General features: G+C 37.9%; 1 protein-coding gene across 3 annotated transcripts in view; it reads left to right on the top strand.

Moving 5' to 3' along the window:
• Positions 1 to 2293, top strand: part of LOC115414379 (interleukin-31 receptor subunit alpha) — a 56794-nt gene extending 54501 nt beyond the window's left edge. For all 3 annotated transcript variants that reach the window (XM_030127705.1, XM_030127704.1, XM_030127706.1), the window contains one exon: positions 1416 to 2293. In XM_030127705.1, coding sequence (XP_029983565.1) covers positions 1416 to 2150 — 735 coding nt within the window. In that variant the 3' untranslated portion in view covers positions 2151 to 2293. The remainder of the gene's footprint in view (positions 1 to 1415) is intronic.
• Positions 2294 to 14221: the final 11928 nt, after the last annotated feature.

Here is a 14221-nt window from a genome sequence, read left to right as displayed (position 1 = left end):
AAGCCTAATCTGATCTAAAGTGGGCCGAACCAATAAAATGATATATAAATAATAGGATAAGAACTTATAAATAATGTCAACACCAAAGTTTTCTCTATGTTTTTGAGTGAAAAAAGGAAAATTCTGTAATGAAAATGTGTACATCTACGAACTGTACTTGAACATAACATGAACAATATGAACCTGAAAATTCTTAAGAAAAATAAGTGCAATTTTAACAATATTACACCTTAGTTTATCATTTATACATATGCATCACAGCGTACAGATCATAGTGGATCTACAAATACACAAAACATTTAGCAACAGGCAGAATATTGGTACAATTCTACATACGTCTGTTAAGAAATTTCATATTGTCCGTATTTGTTCAGGTTATTCACATTTTTTTGTAAAAGGATAGTCTGTAAATATAAACATTTTTGTGTAATTTTACTTTTTTATTTTAGACTACAAAAAAAGACAAAAATTTGCATTTTTCATTATTTATAGGTTGTTATGATTGTTTTTTACTGGTTTGACCCACTTCAGATTGAATTGACCTAAAATGATTTTCACGTCCTTGATTGTTCATATCTTCATTATAATTTTTGCATTTCACAAATTCATCCGAGGGGTTGGATTGAAACCTTTGGTGGGCTGGTTTTGGCCCCTGGGCCGCATGTTTGACACCTGTGTTGTAGATGCTTATAAAAGCTCAAACAGAGAAACAGAAACAGAGAAAACTGAGGAAAAGTGACTTTTTCTGTCAAATCTGTCATTAACTGAACATAACCCAAGTGTCTCCATCCACTGTCACTGATCCAACTCCATGTGTTTTACTGGTGAATCAGTGTTGTAGAACAGGGGTGTCAAACTCAGATCCTCAAGGGCCGGTATCCTGCATGTTTCAGATGTTTCCCTCTTCCAACACACCTGATTCAAATGATCAGCCTACCATCCAACTCTGCAGAAGCCTGATAACGACCGTCAGGTGTGCTGGAAGAGGGAAACATCTAAAACATGCAGGATACCGGCCCTTGACGACCGGAGTTTGACACCTGTGTTGTAGAAGATGACGGTGTTTCCATGGTAACTACAGAGCCTCTGAACGTCCAGATGAGTCATATCGGATGATGGTTTAAAGCTGAAAAACTACATTATTATTTACATGTATTGATCAGCAGTTATGAAACATCTTAGATCAGTAGATGCTGTTTGGGTCTTTATGGGTTAAAGGAGCAGAATTTTCTAAACTTATGAAAGAAACACGTTATTCTTGTTTTTGTCACAAACATTCAAAATCAACACGTTTGGAAATGTGGTGCTGTAGCAAAAAGTACAGCTTTTGTCTCTGAGATGATCAGATTTGTACTTGAGTAAAGCTACTTAGTTCCATTTGAATATAAACGGTAAATGTCCTTTTCTTTCCGTAGAGCATGAAGTGGGCTGCAACACCAGAGAAGTGTGAAATCAAATACTCTGAGGTGGTTTTGCTGAATGAGAGTGAGCTCCACAACTCTGAGTTGGATCAGGATCTCCACTATAAAACCAGCTGTCATCTCCAGACGTATTCCTCCCACCAGTGCGCTCTGCAGCCAGGATCGGAAAGTGTTGACTCACACCATAAGACCAGAAGTAGTGACATGGAGAGCATGAGGACCTCGACCGGAGCCGACGGCTCCTTGGGGGCTGGTTTCTCCTCCTGTCCCTCCATCTACATGAACATCCTCTACTCCCAGGCGCTTCCTCTATCCCTCCTCCCCCTGTCGTACACAGACGGACATTACGGCTCCGTTCACGTTCACGATGGGGAGCTTCAGCCAGGGGGAGCCGGTGAGCAGCCTGGGTCTCCACAGACCACCAGCAGAGGCCCGAGTCCACCTCCGTCCCAAACAGACGGACTGGGAACCCACCGTCACCTTCACGGTACTCTGTCCTTTTCCGGTCTCTGCGGCGTCTCACATCCGTCTCCCTTCCTTTCTCATTTAGCCAACGCTGCTTCACAGCACCTTTGCGCTCAAAAGCGCTGCAGTTCGGCCCAGCAGCTGGAGCCCGACACCTTCAGTCAGTCCACAAACCCACCTCGGACCTTTACACCTTTTACTCAGGCAGTTTTCCTGGATTTCTCACATTCTGCTGTGGAGTGTGATCCGTACATCCCTGTTTAATTTGAAGTGTAACACAAAGATCACAGGTTTTAGAGCAGGGGTCTCAAACGTGTGGCCCGGGGGCCAAATGCGGCCCACCAAACGTTCCAATGCGGCCCGTGGGATGAATTTGCAAAGTGCAAAAATTCCACGGATTCATTTAAGTTCAGGTTCCACATACAGACCAATATGATCTGAAGTAAAATATCCTACAAAAAAATGATAATTCCATATTTTCTTCTCAGTTTGATGTGAAGAAAATTTTACATTATGCCTATAAATAATGACAACTTCAAATTTTTGTCTTTGTTTTAGTGCAAAAAAAATTAAAATTAAATTATGAAAATATTTACATTTACAAACACTCCTGTAACAATAAAATGTGAATAACCTCAACAAATATGAACAGCCTGAAATATCTCAAGAAAATTCAGCACAATTTGAACTGTTTTCTTCCTGTTCCTCAGTGTTTAGTGTCTTTGTAGATCTGATCCAGAATGCACATGGACTAATGAGAAGTGGAGGAAGAAGATTGTTAAAATTGCACTTATTTTTCTTCAGAAATCTCTTTTTTTTCCCAGGTTATTCATGTCTTTTTTGTTTGGATAGTTTATAAAAGTAAGTATTTTCATAATTGAATGGATTTTTTTTGCACTAAAACAAAGACAAAAATTTGGAGTTGTTGTTATTTATAGGTTATTATACTGTTTTTTTACTGGTCCGGCCCACTGGAGATCAAATCAGGCTGAATGTGGAACCTGAAAGAAAATGAGTTTGAGAGCCCTGTTGTAGAGCATCCCCAATGGTTTGCAGCCCTGGTTGTGTATATATTTGTTTGATTGTTTCTCTGAGGTTGCAAAAATCCACTTATTCTCCATTTAAGCAAAGGTCCAGATTCTTGTTTTGACCAGATCGTGAATGTACTGAACTCATCTTATTAAGGCAAGGCAAATGTATTTGTATTGCACAATTTATACACAGGGCAATTCACAGTGCTTTACAAAAAGAGAGAAGTTAAAAACACACAATTACTATTAAAACATAAATAATAATCAGTTAAAATGAAGTAAAAGAGAAGAGTGCAGATAAAACACTTTCAGTTGTAATTAATACAATGGGTGGACTGCTAAACCACTTTAATGTCAAATAAAATAAAAACAATATATAAAAAATAAACTGATGAACATTCACTTTGCTCTGGCATTAAAAACATTATGACACCTTTAGTGTTGAAAAGCAGTGGATGCCACACCAGATCAAAAATTTAAATGTAGATATGTAGAAAGAGAGTGGATGGAATAAATGAAAACAGGAAAAAAGCAAGAAGACTGAAGCAGAGTCACAGACTGTGGAGTCAAAACACATGAATAATGTCGTCCCCGTAGGTAAGAAAAGATGGGCTCGGACATGTCTGTGGCTGTTGTTCTTTACACTGGGTTTTTTTTTTCAACGTTGACCTGTAACAGTCTTTTTGCTTTTTTGTGTTTTCAATATGATGCTTTTTCGCTGTAATTGAGCCTCTTGTACTGTCTGTATTGTCTTTCACTTTTTACATCTTGTTACATCACATTATGCCCTTTTCATTTTGTTACATCCTTTATGTCATGTTTATCTTGTTATATGATATGATATGCACTGATGGATACAACATTTACATGTTGTAAATGTACATGTTACATGTTCATCTATTAACGGTGAAATCGCTCTTGATGTTGGAAAAATGCACAACGATGTAAAATGTTAACAAGTGGTGCCAGGCACAACAAACCCCGCACCTTGCACGCATTTCGCCCATTATAAGTAAATGTAAATTTAAAAAATCTTAAAAATTGGAACTTTGACCTACCTTTCTCAAATGTAATGACATCTATTGAGGGTCACTGGCAATCTATAAACCCACTTTGGCATGAATTGAACCAATCGTTTTGCTGCTTTAGTGTAAAGAAAGAAAGAAACAAACAAACAAACAAGTGGTGCCAGGCACAACAAACCCCGCCCCAAGCAGGTATTGTAGCTTATTTTGGCATCAGTCAACTCTTTCATCCATATTCAATATTTGTTAAATATAAAACAATTCTACATGTGCCAAGTTTGAAGTAAATTGAAACAAAATTGATGTTGTTATAGACATTTGAAATGTCCAGTATAAGTAAATGGGAAAAACAAAAGATTTAAAAATGTAACACAAATTTTCAAAAACAAGTTATCACTTAGACATCACTCTGCAAAATATCTAAAATTAATGTCTATATCTCTGCACATTTTAAGTAAATTCAATAAAATTGACATTTTTATGGCAATTTGAGATTTCGCCCATTATAAGTAAATGGAGAAAAAAAAAAGATTTTAAAAATTCATTAAAAAAAAATAACTTTGACCTACTTTTCCCAAAATGTAATGACATCTATTCTGGGTCACTGGCAATCTATAAACCCAATTTGTTGTGAATTCAACCAATAGTTTTGCTGCTAAAGTGTAAACAAACAAAGAAAGTAGAAAAGCATTTGGAAAGTGCAGAGCTCCGCCAAGGCACATCAGCCCCCCCCCAACCACCACCACCAAAATTTAATCATTTGTTCCTTGTGCCAGTATCAACATTTCCTGAAAATTTCCTGAAAATCCGTCCGTAACTTTTTGAGTTATCTTCCTAACAGACAGACAAACCCTGACGAAAACAAACCAAACCAAAAACAATACCCCCGACCTCCCCTTCGAAGGGAGGGGTAATAATGGATAATCCCCCTCAGATGCATTAAAACTAAAGTAATGAGCCTGTTTTGAAAATATAATACATAGAAAAAACAGATATTTGTCCCAAGCTGCAGAGATTTGGAAGAAAAAAACCATCCTTAAATAAAGACCTGAAACTCTTTAATTCCAATAATATTTAGACTTAGGTAATTCTGACCTTCTGATCTGTGACAGTCTAAAGGGATGTGAAGGAAGTGTTTCAGTGCAGTGCTGAAAATGGAGAATTTTTGGATTTAGGTCCTTTAACTTCATTATTTATAATGAGTATCTTAAATGAAGCCAGTAAGTTCATCTTTAATATCAGGTGTCTTAGAGTATAATGTTGTGCGGTTACAGGTGCCAAACTTCAATACTTGAATGAAACCACATAGTTTACATAGTGTAAAGTTTGATACCAACTTCTGATTCATAAGGAGTAAATCTCATCGCAGTCAGTGGAGCACACATGACTTTTGCATAGTTTTATTTATATTATGTGAATAGACAACTTCACAATAGTTTTATTTTTCTATGCTTTAAGTTCAAACAAATGTAAATGAGCTGGAAATTAAGAGTAAAGTTTGCACTGTGATATATATTGGAATTTTCTTTCTATCAAATTGTGTAAAAGGGTCATTTATGAACTTATGTTGAAACCAACGCATTGATATGGGTACTTGTATTGGATATAACCCTATAAGTGAATATGAAAAATATGCTCAGACACTTACTGTTGTTTAAATTATTTTGGAAGGATTTTCAGTTGCACAAATAAACATTAGATTCATCAGAGTTTTTCTACAAGTACTAACAGAAGTTGAATGAAATAATTTTTCTGTCTGTTTTGTGATACTGGGTGTCAGCTGCTCAAAAATGTGTATATTTTGTTCCCGTCCAGACATCCACCCTTTTCTGGTAAAATGGTGGGCATATAGTGTGTGTGTGTGTGTGTGTGTGTGTGTGTGTGTGTGTGTGTATATATATATATATATATATATATATATATATATATATATATATATATATATATATATATATATATATATATATATATATGTCATGTCTTCTTGTTCTGTGTGTCTTGGAGTTCAGTCCTACTTCCTCAAGATTTTGTTGGTTTTATTTAAAATAAAGTTGTCATGGAATGCTGGCTCAAGCACATTTTACAGGAATTGACAATTACATACACCTTCCATAGAAAGATGACTTCGACCCTTTGTCTCCATAAAAACCAGAGGGAAAACCCTGGAGGAAATGGATTTGTTCCTCACAGGAAACAGACACTGAATAGGTTTTTTTTTCTCTCTTCCAAAGGCATTCATGTTGAAATGAAGCACATTTTTCATATTTACGGTTAAAAACCACAGCCTCATATATTTGCTTGTAAATTACATGTAGAATTTTGGATTATAAATGTGCGTATTTCCTGAAATTACATGTAATACACGCAGTTGTTTTCCATGTGTGTTACAGGGAGGACCTCTTTATCCCCACTGTATCTTTTGTTTGATCGGTTTTGTTTTTGTGCCGTACAGAAGCTTGAATCACAGTTTTGTGTGATTAACTTTATAACCAAGGAATGTAAATACACAACATGTTGCCTGATCCTTTTACAGGCAGATGTTTTAGAGCGCTTCTTGCATATGTACTTTTTTGTGCACTGTTAAAAAAACAACTTCACACAAAAGTATTCAGTTTGAACTGTGTTGTGTTGATGTTGTGAATTTTCAATAGAAAAAAAGCCATTTTATGAAACAAAAACTGTGACCAAAACTTAACCTTGACTGCATTTTTCACTTGTGTTTGCTGTTTCATTTTCATGTTGTTGAAATAATAAATATAGTTTCTGTTTCATTGGTATGATCTACTTTTTTCTGTTTCTTGTTGTCTAAAGTGTCTGTTTCTTTATGAAGTTACACACATCAGAATCAGACTTAGCCAAATGCTTATTTACATACTTATATACTGAAATTAGTCTTTGGTTTACTGACGTACTGTATTACTTTTTTTGGCTCCAGGCATGATATTACTCCATTTTACAAAGAAGTGTTTTCAGTCATTGTCTGTTTGGTCCTGGTCCCTGAACTAGAGGACTAAAACTGAGGTACCTGAATGCTGCACGTCGTCAGTCCACCTTTAACCCTTTCATGCATAGTGCTCAGTAGAGTGGACGGCTCTTCCAAAGTTGTTCTCCTGTATATTTATGGGTTTTGACCTTTTAGTTGCCAACACAGTGGGACGCTTGTACATGATCCTATACACTGTCACCTATTGGCCAGTCATTGGAAGTGCTTTTTTTTTTTTTTTTTTTTTTTTTTAAACTCATAGCCAAGATGGCTGACAGGAAGTCAGAAATGCTGAACATCCTAGGAATACCTTGTAAATCCTTCTTTATCAGGACACCCCTGTAGGTAGAAAAAATATGCTTGCATCCAGTAACATCTAAGGATTAATATCAGTGTTAAAAAGTCCAGATGTTTGTGTTGTATTGGAAGAAATTTGCGGTTAATCAAGTCCACTAAATTGGACGCAATGCATCATTGGTGGTATTTCAACTTCAGTTCCTACCATTGGTGTAACTTTACTGTTCTTGTTAAATCAATTGATCTGCAGTAACATGTTTTAGTTTAAATCAATTGCTAATTGTTCTTAGAGTGTAATTAACAGTTGTTCTTGTTTTTTTGTTTGCATAATATCTCCATTAAGTGAGTATTAAAATATGTTCAAATGTGAGAAAACATCAGATTAGAACCATTACAAATGTTTAATTGCATCGTCTTCCCACAGTAGATCATTTTCTGATGTTGTTAAATACACATTTCTTTGCTTCTAAAGTTAAAAAGTATGGTGGACATTTTGTAACGCCATGAAAAATAGGTTCATAAATAAAATATTAAAATAGCAATTGCATTGTTTTTACATGCCTAAAGAGGAATAAAAACACTCCGGAAAAAAGTCTTGCCTAAGGTTCTCATAATTCATGCATGAAAGGGTTAATCTAGTGCTCATTTGCTCTATATAATACTTTTACATAATAATATAATATAATAATACATACTTTATTTCTATCCATAAGTATTAATTTTTTGGCTAAGATTTTGTATTGATGATGGAGAGTCAGACTGATGTGTAAAGTCTTCTCCAGCACATCCCAAAAATTCTCAGTAGGGTTCCGGTCTGGACTCTGGACCACTCTGTTACTATTTGTTCCTGATGAATCCTGGTATTATCACTGTGGAAGGTCTGTAAAGTAAAAGGGTTTTTTTTATGCCCCAAACAGATCAAGAGAAACTAATTCATGCTTTCATCTCCAGTTCTCCAGTAGACTCAACTACTGTAACGGTCTTCTGACTGGCCTCCCCCAAAAGAGCATTAAACAGCTGCAGCTCATTCAGAACGCTGCAGCTCCAGTTTGGACCAGAACTAAGACATCAGAGCATGCACAACATACGCCCGGAATTTGTATTTACTAACATGCTTTAATTACAATGCACTTAAATGATTTAAGTTTTATGATGTTACTATAAAATGTTCAGTATATTCTACTAATTTGTAGACATAGTTGAAAGTACGAAAAAGTTTCAGCTGAATGGATTTAAATCACTAAGTTTTAGTCATGACCACACCTTTTTATCTTCGCATTGCATTGTGGGTATTGGGCATGTTGTTGAAAATGTGTTATTTTTCTGTGCAGGGGTTCAGCGGGGTTGTGGTGTTAGTGTTAATTTGGATTTAATGTGTGTATGGCAGTGTTTATTGGCCTTTTTGTGTTTGTTTTTGTATTTTTGTACAGCTGCATCATGAGTCAGAGCCAGAGGAAGAACAATGGCTTTCCTGTTCATCTGTAATTCTAATTGTAAATTGGAAATCTTTGTGTGTTATCAAAATAAAAACACACTCTATGTTATCGATTGATATTGAGCTTACTTTCATTCATACTACAATATATAAAGTTCAATGATTTTATAACCAGTATGGTCAGGAATAGGATTTTGAATTTGATTGGCATAAAAAAAGTTGTTTAATCAGTGATAAATTCATCTGGCTGCAATTGAGAGAATTAGTCAGTGTAACCTAAAATGCCAAGTTGAATGGTTGGAAAGTAGGGTTGATTTTACAACAGATTTAAAGTACAAATAACTTGTCTTTTAGTGTTCTCTACTTAATAGTTTAAGTTCAGTACTTTTAGCATTAAAGTTGAACCTACTTAAACCAATTGATTAGTCGATCATTACTCAAATCATTTAAGCGCAATCACTTGCCTCAAATTTTTGAGTAAACTCTACTTCCTCAAAAAGGCTTTTTAGTCTCCCACCTGACCCAGGACCACCACAAACTGATTACACTCTATGTATTCATCATAAAGTACTCCATGTGTCCCCTCCCCGCCCCCTCTCTCCCCTAGTCTCTCTATATCTCTATCGCTCTCTCTTTTCTCCTCCTTTACTCTCTCTCTTTAACCCCAGCTGGTCCAGGCAGACTTCCATCCTTCAGGAGTCTGGTTCTGCTCCAGGTTTCTGCTGTTAAAGGTACTTTTTCCTTCCACTGTCACCAATCACGTGTTTGCTCCTGGAGGATTCTGTTGGGTCTGGAAACTGGATTTGATTCTGATTTGAATTGATAAAGCACTTTGTGACTCTGTCTGTGAAAAATGCTCTATAAATAAATTTTACTTTACTTACTATTTACTTTACTTATCCGGGCTTACAGTGCACTCTAAGCCTGGAATTTGTATTTACTAAAAGGCTTTAATTGCAATGTACTTAAATGATTTAAGTTTTATGACATTACTATAAAATCTTCAGTATATTCTACTAATTTGTAGACATGGTTGAAATTATGAAGAAGTTTCAGTTGAATGGATTTAAATCACTCAGTTTTAGTCATGGCCACACCTTTTTATCTGTGCATTGCATTGTGGGTATTGTTCATGTTGTTGAAAATGTGCTCTTTTTCTGTGCAGGGGTTCAGCGGGGTTGTGCTGTTAGTGTTCATTTGGACTTAATGTGTGTATATCAGTGTTTATTGGCCTTCTTGTGTTTGTTTTTTTTACTTTTGTAGAGCTGCACCAGGAGTCACAGACATAGGCCCAACAACGGCTTTACTGTTCAGCTCTACTTGATTTTTGTTGAACGTGGATCTTGATGTCTTACTATGGTGGAAACACTACCTGTCCTGGCAAATGACTTTGAACAAAGTCCTATCTTCACTATCATGTAGTAAAATGAACAATTGCAGGAGGTCCTCGGGTTACGCAGTACTCGACCTACACTATTTCGACGTAATGACGCCTGAGTCCAGAGTGTCTGTGTTTGTGCTCTGTAATTTTCTCGGTATGTGATCCAGCCAAAGGGATGGCGTTTTTGGTGTGACATTTTCTTGATGTGTTTTATTTAATTCACCTTTTGCATGTTTTGGTTTGCTTTTGTTTTTCCACTGTCTGTATTTTGAGTTTGTCACGCCTCCCTAGTTCACTGCCAAGGAAACACCCCGGACACATGACCGTCGTACCCAATCTGCGGGACTCAGTAATCAGCGCACCTGTGCCTGGCGGGGCACGAGAACAATAAAAGTGTCATTATGGGAAGACGCCGAGGAGGGACACAGAAGGAGCGAGGCACGCAACCAGAAGACAGCGGCACGCACAGGACCAGCCAGACACCAGAGTGAGACCACACGCAGCGGCCAGCAGTCGAACCTGGTTTAAGGGGTTGACCGCTACTACACGGACGGACAGGAAGGCGGACCGGAGCGCACCGTGTGGAGGACTCCGTGGGGCCGAATACAGCAGCGGGAGAGCAGAGAGCTGTGCCTGCCTGTGAGTAGTGGAAAAGTTTGGATTACATGCTCTGACCGGAGCGGCCTTTGGCCTGGGGGTTTGGTGCGCTGCTGTGTCCTGTGCTGGCCTGTGTGTGCCGTCCATCAGGTGCGGACAGTGGACCCGAAGGGGAGCAGTGAGGAGCTGGAGCTGGAGCTGGAGCTGGAGCTGGAGCTGGAGCTGGAGCTGGAGCTGGAGCTGGAGCTGGAGCTGGCGTGGGTCCTAGTGCAGCTCAGCATATCGAGCCCCGAACGACGCAGCGGTAGGGTGAGAAGCCCTACGGGGCGTGGATGTATTTTTCGTTGCACCTGTTCACATACCGTTTGCCTTTGGCCGTGCTACGTTCTGCCGCCGTATATGTGTGTTCTGTTCAGGAGCGGACCGGACGTGCTGAGGCCGGGACTCAACCTCGTGGATCACCTTCGTGACGCTGCTCGGAAGGGACCATCGTGTCACCTCATTCCTCGTTTTTCTTTTTAAATTCTACTTTTAAACCTAGTGTTTTTAATTGTATTTATTATCATTGAATACATTTTATAATTCATTTTAACAGTGACTTTTCTTTTTTTGGTTACACCACTGCTCTCTTTTAACTTGGGTTTTAATAATTCGCGTTTTAATTCGGCCAAGTTTTCCACTACTAAAAACAGTTATTCCAACCCCTCTTTACAGGTATCCTCGCCTTTTTCACATCATGGCCCCAAAAACGAAAGCAGGATCTTCTAGCAATGCTGGTCCAGCCAAGAGGAGAGCCATTACGATGGAAACGAAGCTGGATATCATCAACAGGTTGGAGAAAGGCGAGACACCACTGAACATCAGTAAAGCCTTAGGCTTCAGTCGGTCGACCGTGGCGACCATTATTAAGGACAAAGCCCGTAATACGTGTATTTAGATATTTATTTAGAGATTTAGGGGGTATTTAGGGGGTATTAAAGGGTTAATTCCGACTTACGCGGAAATTCGGGTTACGTCACCAGCGTAGGAACAGAACTCGTTCGTAACCCGAGGACCTCCTGTATTCAAAACACTTCATATTGCAAATGATATTAATTTAAATTAATATGGTTTTCAGTAAAATGAACTGATATTAAGTTTAATGATTATACAAAGCTATTGACGTTGCAACAGATTTTAAAGTAACTTAACATGGCATTTAGTGTGTTGTACTTAAAACAGCAATTATATTCAAATCAAGCATTTAAGTTTAATACACTCAAATTTTCATACTCATTACTTAACTTTTTTAAGGCAACGAATTACCTGAGATTTTTTAAGAAAACTCAACTATCTGGTCTTCCAGTGTATTACTCCACTTCTAAAGTCTTTACACTAGCTCCCAGTCAGCTACAGAACAGATGTTAAAGTTCTGCTACTGGTCTACAAGTCACTGAATGGTTTAGGTCCAGAATACATGAATGAGATGTAAACAGAATATAAACCCAGTAGAGGTCTGAGGTCAACTGACTGCGGTCACATAGTCCAGTTCAGAGTTCAGACTAAACATGGTGAAGCAGTTTTTAGCTGTCATGCTGCGCACAACTGGAACAAGCTACCAACCGACCTGAAATCAGCCCCAAATGTCAACATTTTTAAATCCAGCTTAAAAACCTTCCTCTTTTTATGTGCTTATGAATAAACTCTTTTCAGTCTTGTCTTTTAAAGGTACTTTTTTTATTTTAATGTTTTGCTTTACTCTATTTTAATTTTAATGTATGGTTTTAGTATAATTAATGTCTTTCTTTTATCATTTTAAAATCACATTTTATCTCTGATGATTTTAATGTTTTTTTCCCCCCTTTTTTTTATTTTAATGTCATTTCAGTGTTTTGCTTTTGCTGTGATTTCTTTTTTATGCCTTTGTAAAGCACTTTGAGTTACCCTGTTTATATTTAGTGCTATACAAATAAACTTGCCTTGTCTGTGTCATTGGAGAAGATAAAAATCCACTGGTGTTCAGAGTCAGACCTGGTCCTTTAGTATTTTCAGGTTCTGCTTATTTCATTTAATGGACACATAATACTTGTGATCATCACACTGCCCCCACAGGCTTGTACTGTAGGCACTAGGCATGATGAGTAATCACTTCATCTGCCTCTATTCTCACCCTGATGCGTCCATCAGTCTGGAACAGGGCCAATCTGGACTCACCAGACCACATGACCTTTTTACATTGAAACACAGTCCAATCTTTATGCTCTCTATCAAACTAGTGTCTGTATAAGAGATGAGAACAACATGACATTTGTGATCAAGGTTATAATATCCACACATGCATTTTAATATACACTGAACAAAAACATAAACGCACCACTTTTGTTTTTGCTCCCATTTTTCATGAGCTGAACTCAAAGATCTAAAACTTTTTCTGTGTACAAACAAGGTTTATTTCTCTAAAATATTGTTCACAAATCTGTCTAAATTTGTGTTAGTGAACACTTCTTCTTTGCTGAGATAATCCATCCACCTCACAGGTGTGGCAGATCAAGATGCTGATTAGACAGCAGGATTTTTGCACAGGTGTGCCTTAGGCTGGCCACAATAAAAGGCCACTCCAAAATGTGCAGTTTTATCACACAGCACAATACCACAGATGTCACAAGTTTGGAGGGAATATGCACTGGTCATGTGACTTCAGGAATCTGCACCAGAGCTTTTGCCTGTGAATTGAATGTTCATTTCTCTACCATCAGCCATCTCCAAAGCTGTTTCAGAGAATTCATGAAGAAGACTGTGTGAGGAAAATGGTGGTCACACCAAATACTGACTGGTTTTCTGACCCCCCTGGACCACCCAATACAGTAAAAGTGCACATTTTAGAGTGGCCTTTTATTGTGGCCAGCCTAAGTCACACCTGTGCAATAATCCTGCTGTCTAATCAGCATCTGGATCTGCCACACCTGTGAGGTGGATGGATTATCTCAGCAAAGGACAAAGGAGAAGTGCTCACTAACACAGATTTAGACAAATTTATGAACAATATTTGAGAGAAATAGGCCTTTTGTGTACAGAGAAAAAGTTTTAGATCTTTGAGTTCAGCTCATGAAAAATGGGAGCAAAAACAAAAGTGGTGCGTTTATATTTTTGTTCAGTATATATATATACATACAGTACAGGCCAAAAGTTTGGACACACCTCCTCATTCTTCGCATTTTCTTTATTTTCATGACTATTTTCATTGTAGATTCTCACTGAAGGCATCAAAACTATGAATGAACACGTGGAATTATGTACTTAACAAAAAAGTGTGAAATAACTGAAAACATCTCTTATATTCTAGTTTCTTCAAAGTAGCCACCCTTAGCTCTGATGACTGTTCTGCACACTCTTGGCATTCTCTTGATGAGCTTCCAGAGGTAGTCACCTGAAATGGTTTCCTAACAGTCTTGAAGAAGTTCCCACAGATGCTTAGCACTTGTTGGTCCTTTTGCCTTCACTCTGTGGTCCAGCTCACCCCAAACCATCTCGATTGGGTTCAGGTCCGGTGACTGTGGAGGCCAGGTCATCTGGCGCAGCACTCCATCACTCTCCTTCTTGGTCAGAT

The sequence above is a fragment of the Sphaeramia orbicularis genome, chromosome 22 (assembly GCF_902148855.1).
Source record: "Sphaeramia orbicularis chromosome 22, fSphaOr1.1, whole genome shotgun sequence".
Classification (NCBI taxonomy): Eukaryota; Metazoa; Chordata; class Actinopteri; order Kurtiformes; family Apogonidae; genus Sphaeramia; species Sphaeramia orbicularis.
Note: the sequence above shows the minus strand (reverse complement) of the source record. Positions and strands in the feature narration are given on the sequence as shown.